The sequence below is a fragment of the Danio aesculapii genome, chromosome 21 (assembly GCF_903798145.1).
Source record: "Danio aesculapii chromosome 21, fDanAes4.1, whole genome shotgun sequence".
NCBI classification, from domain to species: domain Eukaryota; kingdom Metazoa; phylum Chordata; class Actinopteri; order Cypriniformes; family Danionidae; genus Danio; species Danio aesculapii.
In genome coordinates this window covers 40,862,459-40,882,690 of record NC_079455.1, presented here as the reverse complement: position 1 = coordinate 40,882,690, position 20,232 = coordinate 40,862,459, and the positions used below count along the sequence as shown (strand labels likewise).

The window sequence follows — 20,232 nt, the reverse complement described above, 5'->3', positions numbered from 1 at the left end:
AAACTGCAGTCCAGGCTCAAAATGGAAGGGCGCAGTGCCGAGCGCGCTCAATAACCGACGACAACAGCTTACCTGGAGCAAATCTGTCCTCATGTGTGTGTCCTCTGGAGCATCTCAGGCGAGCAGCACCATATTCACGAGGAAAATCTGGAGTTTGGTGGAATTTTGTGGGGTAACTGCGGTATGTTCTCGACTTTCCGACCGCTTTAGCGCAGTTTGCTAATTTAAAATGTCCCCACTAGCCGTCGCTGGAACAAATGTCTAACCGTCATTTCCGCTGCGGCGGCGGCGATGAGGAAAACAAAAGGCGCCACCACGTGACTCGGAGAAGAAGTGAGTTTATAGCAAAAGGCACACGTTAACATTTAATAACAGGCACATTTAGATTTTTATTATTATTAAAGATTTAAAGTTATCAAGATAAAGTGTTCATGAAGTCCACCTTCTGCTCCAGCTCAGCATCCAGGGCAGCCTTAGGATAAAACACAATTTTAGATATAATTATTAAACTGTAAAATAAAATGTGTGTGTGTGTGTATATGTGTGTGTATATATATATATATATATATATATATATATATATATATATATATATATATATATATATATATATGAGCAATTCCATGCAAATGTTAAACCTGACATGACAAAAATTTAAATTTCGCCAAAATAGCCGTTTCTGCGGTTTTTTTGTGTAGGCTTGTATTTTACAGTGCTTTTACTCCAAAATGTCTCTGTCAGTGTTTTCAGACACTTATATGTGCTTCACCAAAGTTACACAAGTGACAATTTAACATCTGTCACATGCGTAACAGAGAGATGTCACATCCATAACTACGTTTTTCCTTATAAATGTAAAATCAAATAATATCAATCATGTTTGTTCTATAGTGAGCCCACTCTTCTCCTTTTGATTAGCATCGTTTCTTTTGGGTTGTGCAGTTTATTTCACAGAATTTCTACAAAGTATGTTGTCCACTGTAAACTTGCAGACTTTTTTGGTTACATCCATAACGCATGTTTATTTCCCTCATGTTAAAATGTTTACAGATTGATTTTGTTTCTGCTGCCACAACTCTGTGGTCAGTTGTTTTGAAAAATATAAAGAGATGTTTCAATATAATATTAACCTATACTTCCTCTGTCAATTTATGTTTTGAGATTTTACTGCAAATGTCACATCTATAATGCTGGAATTGCTATATAATTATATAGTTATATTATATATATATATATATATATATATATATATATATATATATATATATATATATATATATATATATATATATATATACACACATATACATACAGTTGAAGTCTGAATTATTAGCCCCCTGTTAATTTTTTCCCCAATTTCTGTTTAACAGAGAGATTTTTTTCAACACATTTCTAAACATAATAGTTTTAATAACTCATTTATAATAACAGATTTATTTTATCTTTGCCATGATGACAGTAAATAATATTTGACTAGATATTTTTCAAGACACTTCTATACAGCTTAAAGTGACATTTAAAGACTTAACTAGGTTAATTAGGTTAACTAGGCAGGTTAGGGTAATTAGGCAAGTTATTGTAGACCAGGGTTCTCAAACTTTTCAGCCCACGACCCTTAAAATAACAATTCCAGTAACCCGCGACCCCCACTATGCTCGGAGGTGGTTATAAGCATATAATTATTGCACACAATGGTGCACACACACCAATAGTAACTATATAAACAAAAGCATATTGACAACACAAAAAAGTGCAACAGTCTTACCACCATATATATTTTTTATAATCATGATTCAGTCGTTTAATTTAATATTAACCTCATTAAATTAATACTAACCTCAGAATTGTGAGCACAATGTTTATAGCACAAGACTATTCTTGGTTTAATTTTGGAGACTTGGAGCCACTTGGAGATCATCCTCCTAGTTCAGAAATGGCCTTTATTTTTAATGTGTGTTTGCCATAAAGGTGTCAAAGTTTAATATTGCAGCCAAAAATCAATCTGCTGCAACTAACGATATTGCTGTCATGTTAATCTAGCATAATAACCCCAGGGGTCGCAATCCAATGGAAAAAAATGCAAAGGTTGATGACTTTTTATTTGCATGTTTTTTTTTAAATGTAATTATTAAATATTAAGTATATATATATATTAATAATATATATTATAAGTTAAAAACTATTTTTATATTCTGCAGATTATGGATAAAATATTATAAGTCTAATAGTTTAAAGAGCACATAGGTTACCCCTTTTTTTCATATTTAATAAGTCTTTTGTGTCCCCAGAATGTGTCTGTAAAGTTTCAGCTCAAAACACCCATCAGATTATTTATTATAGCTGTTTGAAGTGTCTATATTATAGCTGGGAAAAAGGTTTTGCTGTTTTTTTTTGTACTGGGCCTTTAAGGATATTCCTCCCCGCCCACTGTTCCCACGTGCCTGTCAGCAATCGCCGCCCTCGGCTGCCTCAGGAAGCAGATCTCACGTAACGTGTGTGAGAAATACTACAGTGAGAACTTTAACAATCAGTATTTGATGCATTTTTGGTGGATTTGCAACCATGAGTCACACACAATGTCATTACAAAGTTCACGCACACACATACACACACACACAAACGTAGCGCAGACATACACACACACACATAGCTCAGGCACGCAGACACACACACACACTCAGCTCAGACACGCAGACACACACACAAAGAGAGAGAGAGCGCGTTAAGATTTGCATGATTGCAAGATTTTTATGTGACATGATACTGGTAATCTCCACTGCTGTATGGATATCTCTTATATTAATGTACAAAATAAACCTGATTTAACGTCCACAAACCGGGATTGAAGCGTCTTCCTTTATAATTGTTCTGACACCCGGCTGTGCTGATGAAGTAAAGCTTAGCTAAATCGCTGTAATTCATTACACACTTGCTCTGTTTTAAAGCATTTTAAACATGTGAAACTCACTCTTGATCACGTTTGATGATGATTGATGATCCTAGAGAACTGAACACACCTTTTATTCCCGGTTGCTTTGCGCTCGTCCTCTCTTGATTATATGATTAACATGTCCGGTAGTCACGTGTATAATGCGCGCAGCTGTCAATCAATATTGGTGGGCGGGGGGACCGCACTCCTACGTAAAGTTGCGGTCGATCTGAAAACCGCTCCAATTGGTCCACCGTTTTTATGTTGTTAAATAAAAAAAGGACTGGGTGTGTTTATATCACCCCAATATGACAGTTTATACACTATACTTACACACATTTCTGTCCAAACAGCTTGAAAAGTCACCATAGGTGCCCTTTAATAAAATATATGAAATTATTGGAAATCACCAAGCAACCCCCCCTCCCATTGTCTTACGACCCCCCAGGGGATCCCGACCCCCACTTTAACAGACTATCCCGAGAACCACTGCTGTAGACTATCGAAAAAAAAATATAGCTTAAAGGGGCTAATAATTTTGACCTTAAAATGGTTTTAAGAAATAATAATATCACACAAACGGTGAAAATTTCCTTGCTCTGTTAAACATCATTTGGGAAATATTTTGGAAAATATTTGGGAAAACTCAAAGGGGGGGCTAATAATTCTGACTTAAACTGTAAATTATAAAATTATATTATATTATATTAAAAATGGTAAAATTAAAATTGAAGTGAAAGCAAAAAGTAAAGCGATTACCAGTTCTCTTTTAGCCTCCTCTATTTTAACCCGAGCAAGAGCTGGACTCTGGGGAAAAAAAGTGCAACAGTAAAGAAAATTTAAAAATTATGTATTTAGACACAAATGTATTTATTTCAGTCAGTAATGGTGTTCTAAATACTGTGCATCTGTCTGTGCAATATATATATTTATACAACAGTTCTGTCTGGTTCTCGAATCTGATTGGCTAATAGCCATGCTATATTCTGCAATAACAGCCTCTTCACCCTTCTGTATTACTCCGCCCACATAGAGTGACAGCAGATAAATAAACTCACTACAGTTTGACAAATATTGCAGCTGTTGGACAACATAATGCACTTTTAAGGCTTTTTTTAGTCGAGAATGTAGTTTTTTAGATTGAAACTATGCAGTTTATTTATAAGGATAGTGCCTATTTTAAATATTTATAATTTCAGAGATTCAGCGACATTCATCAGCCTGTCATTGAGCAGAGCAAAGACGGTAGACATTCCGCCACAAGATGGCGACAGAGACCGCATAATAAGTCCTTAGAGGAGAAAAACTCCTTTCAAACTACAGTTGATCAAATCATTATAAAACAGGTAAGTGTTATTCTAAGTTGATCTCGCTCTTTTGTATGTTGTAGTGCTGTATTTATACCATAGTCTGGTAGAGTTTGTTTGCTTTGGCTTTTTCGCGGTTAATTATTGTGATATCACAATTGCAACAGAGAAATACTGGAAAATGTCTGTAGACTGATGGCTTTTCATGCCGTTCAGCCTTATAATCTTAAAATGTGAGCAAAATCAGCTGTTTTGTCATCACTTTAGACATTACGCTAGAGAATCATTCAAATACTAGCTCTAAAGTGACATTGGTGAAGTAGTAACGGTTTCTGCTGTTCTGAGGTCAGTTGCAGATGTGAAGGAACGGCGGAACAAAAAAGTAGTTCCTCTTATAAAAGAGTTTTGAGACTCTGAGACTGTATGATTTTCTTTTTTATATACATGATTATGTCGTCGAACTGTTGTATAAACGCAATATCACACTCGTAGCAGTGCAAAATGGCTCTATACCATCACTGGTGGGACACCAATGCACGCCTTCCACCAAAGCCGATATACAGCCACATCGCAATGCTACTCGTGTGATATTGCTCAAATATATATATATATATATATATATATATATATATATATATATATATATATATATATATATATATACATATATATAATTATTATTATTATTTACATTGATAATAATGTTTTACTATTTATTACCTCATACATCAACAACAAAGACACAAGGCCATTTCCTAGAACTCTAAAGAGAAAATCATTATATGAATGTACTTACAGGGCTCAGGTCACTAAACGGCTCCAGCTTCTTCTTCAATGGTAGAGTTTCCTCTTTCAGCGCTGCAATTTTCTACGTGTCAAATTAAAGATAAAAAAAATACAATTATAGTTTATACCAGTCTATAGGACGCAGATTTGTCTTTAGTGTATTAAAAGATCCATTTATTTGATCATAATAGACCAGTTTTAAATTTACAGTAGGTGTGCACAAAAGCATCCACAAAACATGCCATGATGTTATTAATAAAACAGTTGCCTTGATTACTAAAAAAGTTGCACTTTTGGTAATGTTTTCTTTTTTGACATGGGTTTCTGCATGAATATGGTAAACAATTTACCTCTGAAAGCTGCAGGATGGCCTGATGAGTAAGAGAATCCTCCATCTGCCGCGAGTCCAGCTTCTCCTGTCACAAACACACAGATACTGTTTGCATAAGGCTTCATGAAAGATATTAACCCTTGTGTATTGTTACATAACTTTTCTCATGTTGGTGGCTGTTTTTGCCCCATTGACTTCTATTATAATGACATTTGTTGATTTTAAAGCCTTGACAACATATAATCATCCATTCTTGATTGTTGGTGTTTGGGAAAAGGTAAAATTTGTCATCTTTACTGTTGATTATCAGTTGGCTGCATTAATAAAAAAAATGAACATGTGCTCTTAAAGGGTTAGTTCACCAAAAATTGAAAATATCAATAATAATGTCATCGTTTACTCATCGTCTATTTGTTCAAAACTTTAGATTTCTTTCTTCTGTGAAACACACCGGAAAAAAAGCCAGGAAAAATCAGCCATTGACTTCCATAGTAATTTTTGTTCCTACTATGGATGTCAATAGCTGCATTTTTCCAACATCCTTCAGAATACCTTGGTTTTTGTTCATAAAATCTAGAATCACTTAAGGGAGTACTACCTTTTTTTCCTCACCATGGTTATCAGTATTGATTGTGTTTTGCTTGTATGTTTTAAGACTCTTAAAGTGCTGGTACACTTGCATTTTTAAGAATCACTAAAGAATAGTTTCAGCTAAAATCCTTTTTATTGTTCTACTGAAGTTTTTCCTTCTTCAAATACTGTCCACGTCTGTGTATATTGCACTAAGCTATGGATGCTACACTAATTTGGAGGTAAAATAAACTAAATATATATTGCACAAGAATAGCTCTGAGAATCAACACCGACACTACCTATATTGCACCAAGTAAAATGGGAGGGGGTCAGTAAGTGTCAGAGTATGTGGCTAATATTGGATGGCTTGCTAGTGAGTAAATTAACAGCACATATTTAATTTTTCCTTCAGACTAGAAAATGCACCCTTAGACAGGCATTATTAAACAAAAGGTAAGATGAACCTGTGCAATCTTGTTCCTGCATGCGAGATCTCTGGATTTATTCCTCATGAAGTCCATGTTAAGAAGCCTTTCCTCTGCTGTAGCTGCTTCCACCTGCTGTATGTGTGTGACCTTCATCAAATCGCTGAAAATCAAATTTCACACACAGACAAACAAAAGAAACCTACATTTAGGTTTTTAGAGCCACAATGTAGAGAGATTAGGTAATATAATGGATTGGATGGATAGATGGATGGGTTTGGATGGATAGACAGACAGACGGATGGATGGATGGATGGATAAATGGATAGACGGACGGATGGATAGACGAATAGATAGATGGATGGATGGACAGCAGGTGGATAGACAGACAGACAGATATGGATAGATAGACAGATAGACGGACGGACAGATAGATAGATTGATGGACATAGATAGATAGATAGATTGATGGACATAGATAGATAGATAGATAGATAGATAGATAGATAGATAGATAGATAGATAGATAGATAGATAGATAGATAGATAGATAGATAGATAGATAGATAGATAGACAGACAGACAGACAGACAGACAGACAGATAGATAGATAAAACAGTTTGAAAAAGGATAGATAGATAGATAGACAGACAGACAGACAGACAGACAGACAGACAGACAGACAGACAGATAGATAGATAGATAGATAGATAGATAGATAGATAGATAGATAGATAGATAGATAGATAGACAGACAGACAGACAGACAGATAGATAGACAGACAGATAGATAGATAAAACAGTTTGAAAAAGGATAGATAGATAGATAGATAGATAGATAGACAGACAGACAGACAGACAGACAGACAGACAGACAGACAGACAGACAGACAGACAAATAGATGGATAGATGGACAGACAGACAGACAAACAGATGTACAGATAGATAGATAGATAGATAGATAGATAGATAGATAGATAGATAGATAGATAGATAGATAGATAGATAGATAGATAGATAGATAGATAGACAGACAGACAGACAGACAGACAGACAGACAGACAGACAAATAGATGGATAGATGGACAGACAGACAGACAGACAAACAGATGTACGGATAGATAGATAGATAGATAGATAGATAGATAGATAGATAGATAGATAGATAGATAGATAGATAGATAGATAGATAGATAGATAGATAGATAGATAGATAGATAAATAGATAGACAAATAGATAGATAGATAGACGGACAGATAGACAGACAGACAGACAGACAGACAGACAGACAGACAGATAGATAGATAGATAGATAGATAGATAGATAGATAGATAGATAGACAGACAGACAGATAGATAAAACAGTTTGAAAAAGGATAGATAGATAGATAGATAGATAGATAGATAGATAGATAGACAGACAGACAGACAGACAGACAGACAGACAGACAGACAGACAGACAGACAGACAAATAGATGGATAGATGGACAGACAGACAAACAGATGTACGGATAGATAGATAGATAGATAGATAGATAGATAGATAGATAGATAGATAGATAGATAGATAGATAGATAGATAGATAAATTGATAGACAAATAGATAGATAGACAAATAGATGGATAGATAGACGGACAGATAGACAGATAGATAGATAGATACTGTAGATAGACAGACAGACAGACAGATAAAACAGTTTGAAAAAGGATAGATAGATAGACAGATAGATAGACAGACAGACAGACAGACAGACAGACAGACAGACAGACAGACAGACAGACAGATAGATAGATAGATAGATAGATAGACAGACAGGCAGACAAACAGATGGATTGAAGGACGGATAGATATACTGACGGACGGACGGATGGATGGATGGATGGATAGATAGACAGAAAGACAGACAAATAGATGGATAGATAGACAGACAGACGGATAGACGGACAGATATACAGTCAGATAGATAGATAGATAGATAGATAGATAGATAGATAGATAGATAGATAGATAGATAGATAGATAGATAGATAGATAGATAGATAGATAGATAGATACAAACAGATGGATAAATAGACAGACGGATGGATAAATAGACAGATAGACAGACGGATAGCCAGACAGACAAACAGATCTCACTCCTGAAGTTTCTTCCGTAGAACAACTGCAGCCGTCATTTTCTTCCTAACAGCAGACAGTTCACGCTGCAACCTGCGGTCCGTTTTCTCAGCCTCCAGCATGTCATTGGTCACTTTATTGAGTGCAGGCATGTAGCTGGAGAGCCAAGAGGGTGAAATCAACCACAAAGATCAAAATGCAAACATCAGACTTAGATTAAATCATTTATTTAAATTGTCATTTTCTAAAAGTAGATCCATTCAAATAACCAGTTTCAGTCAGGTTTAACAGTAAGTCCTTGCACAACATATTTTAAAGATCAGGTCATATGGTGTGTTAAAGTGTCCTAATAATGTGCTGGAGTCTCCTACAACAGGTTGAAATGCACCTGAGGCCAAAAAAATGTACATTTTCCCAATAGTATCTGGATGCAGCCTTTATGATGCAAGCTGAGATTGCATCACTCAGCGATGCAATGTCAGACAAAATGCACTCAAATGGAGCGCGTGATGTCAATGTGAGGGGTAGGGTTAGGGGTGGAGTTAGGGGAGCCCATTAAAAAGCATTGGATGCAGCTCAGATTGCACTGCACCAGCTCTGCATCCAGACCCCTCTCAATTTTCTCAGAATTTTGTATTTATTATTAGAATAATTTTGTAGTGATTTTGATATGGTTTGTTTAAATCCATTCAGAACTTAAAGGAGACCTTTTATGCCCCTCTTACAAGACTTAAAATAAGTCTATGATGTCCCCAGAGTGTGTATAAGAAGTTATAGCTCAAAATACCACACAAATAATGTTTTATAACTCTCTGAAACTGCCCCGTTTCAAGGCTTTGTTCCTAATTGTGCCATTTTGATGACTGTCGCTTTAAATTCAAATGAGATTATACTCTTTTCAAAAGAGGGCGGAGCTACAAATGCCTGCGTGTCAGCATAGTGGCAGATTAAAAACGGGATTAACGTCATCTCTGTTAAAAACTGCAAATGTCGAAAGAAGTGTCTCAGAAGAAGGCAGTCTATGGAGACTAGTGCTCATTTGTGCATCCTCAAACTCCACATTTATAAAGCCTAATAGTCAGTGACATTATCTTTACAAACTCTAATGGCAGATGGCTGCTTCTCAGATCGTTGAGAGATCGTCACTAATGGGAGTTTCCCCATTCGATGACATCAACAACAGGAGAATGTTTTAATGACGTGTGGTTATAAAAAACACAATTATTTATTTTTTTTGCATTAGACAGTGGCTATATTCACACAATGTTGCCAAACAACTGCAATTAAACAAGTTATTTTTGCAGGTCCCCATTAAGGACTGTAAACCCCTCCCCTTCAGAGTGTTTGTATGTTGCAAGCAGAAAGGGTTATGCAGATATATTACTTTGACATCATGTTTACATAGCTAGTCAAAAGATTCAATAATAAAATGACTGAATAAGGCAAGGCAATGCAGAGATTAATCTATCTCTTCAGGAAGAATATCCTTTATTTTCATTAACAACTTTGCAGATGGCGACACGGTGGCTCAGTGGTTAGCACTGTTGCCTCACAGCAAGAAGGTCGCTGGTTTAAGTCCCGGCCGGGTCAGTTGGCATTTCTGTGTGGAGTGCATGTTCTGGCATGGGTTTCCACTAGGTGCTCCGGTTTCCCCCACAGTCCAAACACATGCGCTATAGGTGAATTGAATAAACTAAAATGGCCGTAGTGTACGAGTGTGGATGTGAATGAGTGTGAATGGGTGTTTCCCAGTACTTGGTTGCAGCTGGAAGGGCATCCACTATGTAAAACATATGCTGGATAAGTTGGCGGTTCATTCCGCTGTGGTGACCCCTGATGAATAAAAGGACTAAGCCGAAGGAATATGAATGAATGAATTTTGCAAATCCTTTACTACATTGAAGGTCAGCTATGTTACAAACTGCAAAGAAGACCCATATGACCTACTCTTAATCAACCAACTGATTTTATTTGTTTTTTTGGGTTGATTAAAGGGATAGTTCCCCCAAAAATGAAAGTTTCCTCACTTCTACTCACCCTCAAGTGATTCCAAACCTTTTTTTTTGTTTCTTTCTTCGGTTGAATGCTAAACAAGGTATTTTTGAAAATGCTGAAAACCTGTAACCATTCAATTCCATAGCAGGAACAACAAATCCAATGAAAGTCAATGGTTCCAGATTTTCAGCTTTCTTCAAAATACCTTGGTGTCTATTCAACAGAAAAAAAGGAACTCGAATAGGTTTGGATCAAGTGAAGGGGGAGTAAATTATATCCATTATATTCATTATATTCATTTTTTTGATTCATTTTAAAGGGCACCTATGGTGAAAAAAAATCTACTTTTCAAGCTGTTTGGACAGACATATGTGTAGGTATAGTATATATATTGTCATATTGGGGTGATATAAACACACCCAGTCCTTTTATTTTTAAAAATTTAACAGCATAAAGTTGGTGCCTATGGCATAGTGGAAAGTGCACTGACACATGCACTCCGGTGTTCGCAGCGACCCGGGTTCAATTCCTGCCTCGCGGTCGTATGACGATCCTTCCCCTCTCTCTGCTCCCCACACTTTCCTGTCAATTCTCTCTACTGTCCTATAAACGTGAAAATAAACGTGAAAACCCCTAAAAAAATAATAATAATTTAACAGCATAAAAATGGTGGACCAATTGGAGCGGTTTTCAGATCGACTGCAACTTGACGTAGGAGTGCGATCCCCCCGATTGACAGCTGCGTATTAACATGTCTCCGTAGTAATGCGTATAAAAACAGCTGTGCAAAACAGTGCAAAGCTAAACGTGTGCGCTGTTTGTGTGTGTGTGTGAACTTTGCAATGACATTGTGTGTGACTTATCGTTACAACAAATGCATCAAATACTCATGGGTAAAGTTCTTACTGTAGTATTTCTCACAAACCATATGTGAGATCTGCTTACTTTATGTCTGTCTGGTGGTCACGAGCGGAGTGGAGAGCATGATTCCTGTGACGCTCCAGGGACAGACGAGTCTCGCTGACGTAAAGCTTCTCCAGCGCCTAGACTGCAGCTCTGCACAAGACGTTTGGCCATAGGAGAAATGGTCGTGCCCAACTGAGCCTGGTTTCTCTCGAGATTATTTTATTTTTAATTTCGCCAACTGGTGAAGTTTTTCGCTCTCCGCTGTCGCCACTGGCTCGCATAGTTTGGGATCTGTAGAGCTGCGCATCGTTGGATTTGCTCTTCAATATTTGGACTCTCAGTAGTGATTATTAAACCACACTGAACTGAGCTAAACTGAACTGAACTTAAACACTACAAACTGAACTACACTGTTCCTATTTACTATGATCTTCTATGTGAAGCTGCTTTGACACAATCTACATTGTAAAAGGCCTATACAAATAAAGGTGAATTGAATTGTCTGTTGTCTGAGGCAGCCGAGGGAGGAGGTTGAGGCCCTCTGACAGGCATGTGGGAACGGTGGGCGGGGAGAACTAACCGTTAAGGTAGTATTTTAGAGCTATAAAATACAAACTACTGAAAGCTATAATAAATAATGTGATGGGTGTTTTGAGCTGAAACTTTAGACACATTCTGGGGACACAAAAGACTTAAATTAAATCTCGAAAAAGGGGTAACCTAGGTGCTCTTTAAACTATCCATTTAATTTCACGACAATGCATTTTGCCCCCAAATAACGCTTTCACATGTCTATATATCTATTATACTTTAGCTTACCTCCCAAGTGACGTGTCCCTGAGTTTAAGCACTTCAGCGGTGCCCTCCAGCACTGACAGCAGGTCCAGTGTGGGTTTAGAGAGCCCTCCAGTCTGAAGACCAACTCCCTGGACAAGCACTTCTTGGAGATGAGCTCCTGCCATAGACCAGAATTAGGTTAAACGGATAGTTCACCCAAAAATTACAATAGAGTGGAGGAACTATGACGTCAATTTGTATGCAAAAACCCAGAAGCGAGTTAGCATTTTAGCAGTTCCGGTTCCCTCGTCCTAAAGTCAATGGGTTTTTTTCAATGGGATTTCAGTTAAATCGCTTAAATAAGGTTCTTGGCTAACTCAAACTCAAGATACTTTCACGTTTTATTCTACGACATAAAACACATCAGCTACCTAACACTCTCGATTTTTTCACTTGGTTATGCTTCTTTAAAAGTACGGTTGCTCTCAAGTTGCTAAATGGGACTACAGGCGGTGTCGGAGTCATTATATGTCATCGAGCTGATATGGAGTGCAGCTCACTTGTGTTGGACATTTGGATTTGTCTGTTATTTAAGTATTTTCATGAATAGTATTTTATAGTTTGTATAGTATTTTTCTAATTGGGAATTCATATTGTGTGTAGATGATACCTTCATTTGTAAAGACTGTCGCGACAGATTGATTTGTTGATCATTTACTTTAATTAAACGACATTATGAAGACACTGCTTACCAGTACAGCCTGTCTCTTTCCTGCTCTCAGTAATGCAAGCGTGTGAATAAATGTGTAAAAACACAGACATGTTAACTGTCATTTAAATGTGATCAATTGATTTTTCGTAGTTGTTTTTTTCTTCTACATCTGAACACATTTAACTCTGTCATAACTGAAATATTTACACTCCTCCTTAAAATGTAAAGTATATGTGACTGTATGGGCTGCTTTTCGCTGTACTTCGTGACATAAAAAGACTATTAAATGTTGTTCTTTATCTATGATGGAACTTGCAGGTAGGGGTGGGCGGTACAGCGGTGTCATAGTCATCACCGGTGTGACATTGCACCACGACATGGATTTTCTAATACCGTCAATACAGTAATAAATCAATTATGCGCCTTGAACGGCTGCATTTACATCAATAATAGCTAATTCTAAATAATTCAATTTTCTTCAAACGTTCAGTTGTGGTCTGAATACATGTCCTTATACTACAGGGCTCGAAATTGCAACCATTTTGGTCGCATGAGCGCCCAAAATTTAATCTATGCGCCCTCATAATATATTTGGGAGCATTTGTGTGTCTGAATATAATGGTTGTAGTGCAATCTGATTAGATTTTCTCTAAAAACTTGCTGAATCGCTCTACCCTGCCACTGTATTGGTTCATATTAGCTGTCAGTCACTCAACGCTTCCCGCTGTCAGATAACAGGGAGCTTTTGTTACTGCAGGAAATGCAAACGGCTGAAGAGTGAAAGTACACAGGTTTGCAAACCTCACCTAAAGTTATAATAATAATAATAATGGCGCAGATGACAGCGATCATAACATGAGGTAAATGTTGATCCGCCAGCTGAGATCAATCGAGTGTTTTCGGAGAAGGTGCCCGAATCTCGATGCGTTGCATTCACCGCAAATGTCCGCTAAATATAAAATCTAACACTATACACATCATCGCCAAAGAAACTCACCTTTACTAAGTTTACACTGAAACTACGGCTCATAACAAAGAGCGGAATTGCGCTGGTGGTCATCATGAGAATCCTGCTCTGTCTGCTCATAAATTGGTGCGGCTGACTCGCCTGCTTTATTCCACCAACACAGAGAAATGAAGATCAGCTCATAATGAGACTGAGCATTTACAATGACCCAAACCGAAACTTTTAAAGAGTGATAGAAGTGAGACTTTCTTTTGTCCGTTCTTCCTTGAGATGTATATTATTTTGCTATTGAAAGTAATACCATGATATTATACCGTCACCGTTCAAAAGATGAAAAATACCATGATATTAATTTTAGGTCATATCGCCCACCCCTACTTGCAGGCATATAGACTTGTCCCTCACGCCTCATTTCTGTCGTCTATTATTAAGGTAAGCGGGCTGTGTGCACGCGAGCGATACACTTATTTAAATATGTCTTATCATAATACTATGTAGACGCATTTATACATACAGTTTTAAAACCTTCACAACAACCGTAAAGCAAAACAGATGTATTTCTCATGTAAAAACGATCCAAACGCATGCAGGTCTATGTGTTTTTGTGTATTTATTTGTTTATAATGCATAGCGTGCATTATAATATAATTAACAGAGATTAACTCTTTGTCATGGACCATATTTCTAATAATAAGCTAAAAAAGTTGTCTGTAGCAGGGTGGTGCTGACCTCACAGGCGAGCGCCTCGAAGGCTCTGTAGTCCGCTTACAGCCTAATGTTAGCTTTTCAATTCTTGCGTTTGCATTTAAGATCCAAAAGTGCTCTAAGTTGTATTTTCGTGTGAGGATTATCCGGCTGGACAAAACGTTTAAGTGTAATGAGCAGTGTTTAAACACAGATCTTATTATTTTCAATCTTCGAAAAGCCTATGGGATAATCCTATGGGGATTTTATCGAGGGAACCAGTTTTATGCTAGCAGCCGATTGTCCAACAAGTTTCTCCACTCTATTCTGTCATTGTTTACTCAGCAGGCGGCATGGTGGCTCAGTGGTTAGCACTGTCACCTCACAGCAAGAAGGTCGCTGGTTTAAGTCTCAGCTGGGCCACTCCTGTGTGGAGTTTGAATGTTCTCCCTATGTTGGCGTGGGTTTCCTCCGGGTGCTGCACTTTCCCCCACAGTCCAAACACATGCGCTATAGGTGAATTGGGTGAACTAAATTGGCCGTAGTGTATGTGATGAGTGTGAAGGAGTGTGTATGGGTGTTTCCTAGTAATGGGTTGCAGCTGGAGGGCATCCGTGACGTAAAACATATGCCAGAATACTTGGAAGTTCATTTCACTGTGGCGACCCCTAATAAATAAGGGACTAAGCTGAAGGAAAATGAATGAATGAACCTATAGAGCACATTTACATTTGAATAATGTAGTTTTCAGACAAATTATGTATTTTTATCCAAAGTGCCTGTACTGGAGTCTCACCATCACTGCTGTACTCGTGTGTTTTCTGCTCGTGATCCTGGATGAGCAGCTCAGCTTCTCTGCATCTCGTCTCGCTGTTCTGCGCAAGCTCATAGAGGATCTCCACTGTCCGCGTGTTCACCTCAAACTCCGGCACCGGCTGCTGACCGAACACCTTCCTCAGCCACTGGGACACCTGCAAATATAGGACATACAGAGGGATTTGGGAATCAAGAGTTGCTATTTAATGTAATATATTTATGTCAACATTTAACACCATATAACATACAGTTGAGATCAAGATTATTAGCCCTCGTGTGAAATTTTATTTCTTTTAAAAAATATTCCCCAATATTAGTTATCAAAGAGATTTAGAGATCACATTTTTAAACATAATAGTTTTAATAACAGCGACTCAGTGGTTAGCACTGAACCAGCTGTGAGGCGATCACAGCTGGTTCGAGCGGTGTGGGTTTCCTCCAGGTGCTCCGGTTTGGCCCACAGTCCAAACACATGTGCTATAAGTGTATTGAATAAACTAAATTGGCCATAGTGTATGAGTGTAAATAAGTGTGTATGGGTGTTTCCCAGTACTGGGTTGCAGCTGGAGGGGCATCCGCTGTGTAAAACACATGCTGGATAAGTTGGCAGTTCATTCCGCTGTGTCGACCCCTGATGAATAAAGGGACTAAGCTGAAGGAATGGTTTAAATAAGTAATTTCTAATAACTAATGTCTTTTCCATGATGACGGTACATAATACTTTACTAGATATTTGGCAAGATACTGGTATTCATCTTAAAGTGCAATTTATTTTCCAATTTATATTTATTGGGTTTTGTTTGAACTACATAAAATAATACATAAAAATAAATAATAATAAAATAAAATAAATAAAAATAAAACTTATGAAATATTAAAACATTAAAGTGCAATTTAGAGGCTTAACTATGTTATTATGTTAATAAGGGAAGTTATGAGAAAGAAAATGAATAATATTGACCTTAAAAATTGTTTTTTGACCTTAAAATAACGCTTTTACTCCAGCCAAACTATAGGAAATAGGAGTAATTCCATGCAAATGTCAACCTTGCCATAAAATAATTATAACCAAAATAGAGAAACCGTTTCTACATTTTTTGTGTAAGCAAGTATTTTACAGTACTGTAAAAATACTCAAAAATGTCTCTGTCAGTATTTTAAAACTATTATATTTGATTTGCCAAAGTCACACAAGTGACAATTTCACATCTTTCACATCCATAACAGAGAGATGTGACATCCACAATGAAGCTTTTTCCACATAAATACAAAAATGTACAATAAAATAAAATCTATATTTTTTGTTCTACAGTGAGCCAACTTTTATCTTATTGATTAGCATTATTTATCTTGGGTTGTGCAGTTTAGTTCACAGAATTTCTACAAAGTGTGTTGTATACTGTAAACTTATTTATTGCTTGCTTGAACTGACAATACAAGAACATCAGAACAAGTCTAAGGGATCACAGACAGATCTTAAAAAAGGTCACTAATATACATAGTCCTAAAAATATATAAATCACATACAAATAATACCATTAGACAGAAAGGAAAAAATAGAATTATAGTATAAATAATAATAAAAAAATAATACTAAAAATACTAAATTAAACAAACAAAATTAAACAAATGAATGAAATTACAATAACACAAACAAATAGCCATAAGGAAAGCAAGTAAAATCGAGGATCTTCTTTAAATACATCTGTATAATAATTCAGGAACCTTAGGGCTTTTTTATTCTTAATAAGATGAAGTGATTTTAGGAGGAGGGAGTTATATTCTATTCTAAAATAAGCAAAAGATGAGTAATTATTGGTGAATTTCTGTTTGTGAATGAAAAATTTGCCATATAAGATAAAAAGAAATGTATGATGTGTTCCAGGGATTTAGCTTTTAGGTTTTTATAATAAAAAATAATGTCTTTTAGGCTAAAGCAATTCACAGCATAGGCAGAAGCAAGTATATGAGAACTTAGGAGTGACCAAAATTGCTTAGATATTGGACAATCAAAAAACATGTACAAGTGTCTCCTCTGCTTGTTTGCAGGAAGAACAGGAGATGTCGATGTCCAAACATGTGAAAATACTAGAATGTACCAGGTTAATGTTATGTAAAAATTTTAAATGTATTCCTACAGTAAACTCTCATACTTTTTTAGTCACATCCATAACATATGTTTATTTTCCTCATTTATAATGTATAAAATGTTTACAGATTGATATTTTTCTGATCTCATAACTCTAATATAAACAGATGTTTTAATATAATGTTAATGTATACTTTCTTTGTGGATTTATGTTTTGAGTTTTACTGCAAATGTCACATCTACAACGCTGGAATTGCTCATAAGACTTTCCTCAGAGGAAAAAATACTATAGGAAATACTGTGAAAATGTCCTTAGTCTGTGAAACATAATTTTGACGTCAACTGTGTATATATATAACAATACATAACAGGGCACTAAGTATTAATTTAGCATGTTAACCTAATTTAACTCTAATACAAGTAATTACATATCCAAAAACACATGCTAATACTTTGTTGTTTTGTTTACTTTGGCTATAAAAGGACGTGATAACTAAGACGTACAAATCAAACACACATATATTCAAGTAACAGTTTACACGTCCAGCCTAATAACAATACCAAATACACTTTGTACACATAAACATTACATTGAACAGCGGCACTGATGTGCATTTGAGCATTCTTTATGTGTATTTTAAATAGATTACATTAGTGTATATTATTCACGAAGATAACAACTCACGATTTTGCTTTTCTCGCACATGTTTCCTGTGAATATATGTCACATCTACGCAAATTTACAGCATAAAAACTTCCGAAGGCAACAACTAGAGATCCCGCCAGTAAATTTGTTCTTCTTGTTCCGGGTTCTCAAAGCGTATTCTTCATTGGCTAGCCGAATGAAAACCGACCAATCAGCGAACAAAGTTTATTCTACGTAATAACATGTTGAAAAAATGTTAAAGAAGAGCTTTATTACGATAACACACAAAAAATCATTTCTGCAAAACTTCCACTGAAATAACGTCCCATTTAATTTCGTCCTACTAATATATGGAAAATTTATTTAAAAACAATTACTGGAAATGTTTATAAAAATCTAAAATTCTCTAAACGTGATTTTAGGTTACAAAAGTAGATATTTTAAATGATATTGGTTTCACCGTAAATTTAAATGTATGTAATTGTAATATTAACTAGTGCAAATTTACATTATTATTATTTTCATAACAGGCATGTGAAAAGGGTCAATTAAAACCATTTTACAGTACTTGTGTATATATTTACAGTGTGTAAATATATACAGGATTGTCTCGAGGCACAAGGCTGGGGAAGGTTACAGAAATATTTTTGCTGCTCTAAAAGTTCCAATAAGCACAGCGGCCTCCATCATCCATAAGTGGAAGATGTTTAGAACCACCAGGACTCTTCCTAGAGCTGGCCAGCCATCTAAGCTGAGTGATGGGGGAGAAGGGCCTTAGTCAGGGAGGTGATCAATAACCCGATGGTCACTCTGTCTGATCTCCAGTATTCTTCTCTGGACAGAGGAGAACCTTACAGAAGGACATCCATCTGTTCAGCAATCCACAAACCAGGCATGTATGGTAAAGTGGCCAGACAGAAGCCACTCCTAAGGAATTTGCCAAAAGGCATCTGAAAGACTCTCAGACCATAAGAAACTAAATTCTCTGGTCAGATGAGACTAAAATTGAACTCTTTGGAGTGAATGCCAGGTGTTACGTTTGGAGAAAACCAGGCACCGCTCATCACCAGCCTAATAGCATCCCTACAGTGAAGCATAGTGGTGGCAGCATCATGTGGGGATGTTTTTCAGCAGCAGGAACTGGAAGACTAGTCAGAATAGAGGGAAAGATGCAGCAATGTACAGAGACATCCTGAGGGAAAACCTGCTTCAGAGTGCTCTTGACCTCAGACTGGGGCGACGGTTCATCTTCAAGCAGGACAATGACCCAAAGCACACCGCCAAAATATCAATGGAGTGGCTTCACAACAACTCGGTGAATGTCCTTAAGTGGCTAAGCCAGAGCCCAGACCTAAATCCTATTGAACATCTCTGGAGAGATCTGAAAATGTCTGTACATTGTTACTTCCCATCCAACCTGATAGAGCTTGAGAGGTACTGCAAAGAGGAATGGGCAACAATATATATATATATATAGTATTGCTTCAAATTAAATTACATAACTAACATGGCAATTTACAAATCAATTTCTCAAAACATATATTTCCCCAAATTTTCTACAATTTTTAATTTAAATGACATATAAATAACGTAAATAAATTCTATTTCTCTAAAACAAGAAATAAAAAATAATCTAAATTCTGTAAAGAAGTGATTAGTCATATAGACTTTTTTTTATTTAGCTAATCCCTTGGGATAAAATCGCCTCTTATCCTTGTGTATTGTCCTTTGTGTGTTCATTGATATGCATATTTCAATAAATGAATTGGAGTTGTCGTGTCTTATTACTTTTCTTCCTTCATTTTATGATTGCACTTCCATGTGTGTCTATTCATTCATTCATTCATTCCTTTTCCTTAGGCTTAGTCCCTTTATTAATCAGGGGTCGCCACAGCGAAATGAACCGCCAACTTATCCAGCATATGTTTTAGGCAGCGGATGCCCTTTAAGCCGCAACCCAACACTGGGAAACACCCATACATACACTACGGACAATTTAGTTAATCCGATTCACCTATAATTTATGTGTTTGGACTGTGGGGCAGTCGGGGCATCCGTATATTTATATGTCAATAGATTTAAATCAACAACACCAATAAACGCAGTTTAATCCCCATAACCTTGACTTAAATGTTATGAACAAAAACAAAATAAAAGTCTTGCCTCGCCT

The 20,232-nt window shown here is 36.5% G+C and overlaps 2 protein-coding genes across 4 annotated transcripts in view; both read right to left on the bottom strand.

Moving 5' to 3' along the window:
- Positions 1-250, bottom strand: part of ark2n (arkadia (rnf111) N-terminal like PKA signaling regulator 2n) — a 41,839-nt gene extending 41,589 nt beyond the window's left edge. Inside the window, exon 1 of one of the 3 annotated variants that reach the window (XM_056446220.1) lies at positions 73-250. The gene's annotated coding sequence lies outside the window, so the exon portion shown is untranslated. The remainder of the gene's footprint in view (positions 1-72) is intronic. The other 2 variants (XM_056446221.1, XM_056446222.1) reach the window with 2 other exon arrangements.
- A 72-nt stretch (positions 251-322) lies between these two features.
- On the bottom strand, positions 323-18,210 carry haus1 (HAUS augmin-like complex, subunit 1). The gene is made up of 9 exons (XM_056446223.1): positions 18,102-18,210; positions 15,308-15,482; positions 12,191-12,326; positions 8,492-8,626; positions 6,391-6,514; positions 5,373-5,438; positions 5,033-5,104; positions 3,689-3,736; positions 323-472 (listed from the first exon to the last, which is right to left on the bottom strand). The coding sequence occupies exons 1-9, from the start codon at positions 18,120-18,122 to the stop codon at positions 416-418; spliced, it is 834 nt and encodes a 277-aa protein (XP_056302198.1). The 5' UTR covers positions 18,123-18,210; the 3' UTR covers positions 323-415.
- Between the last annotated feature and the right edge of the window lie 2,022 nt (positions 18,211-20,232).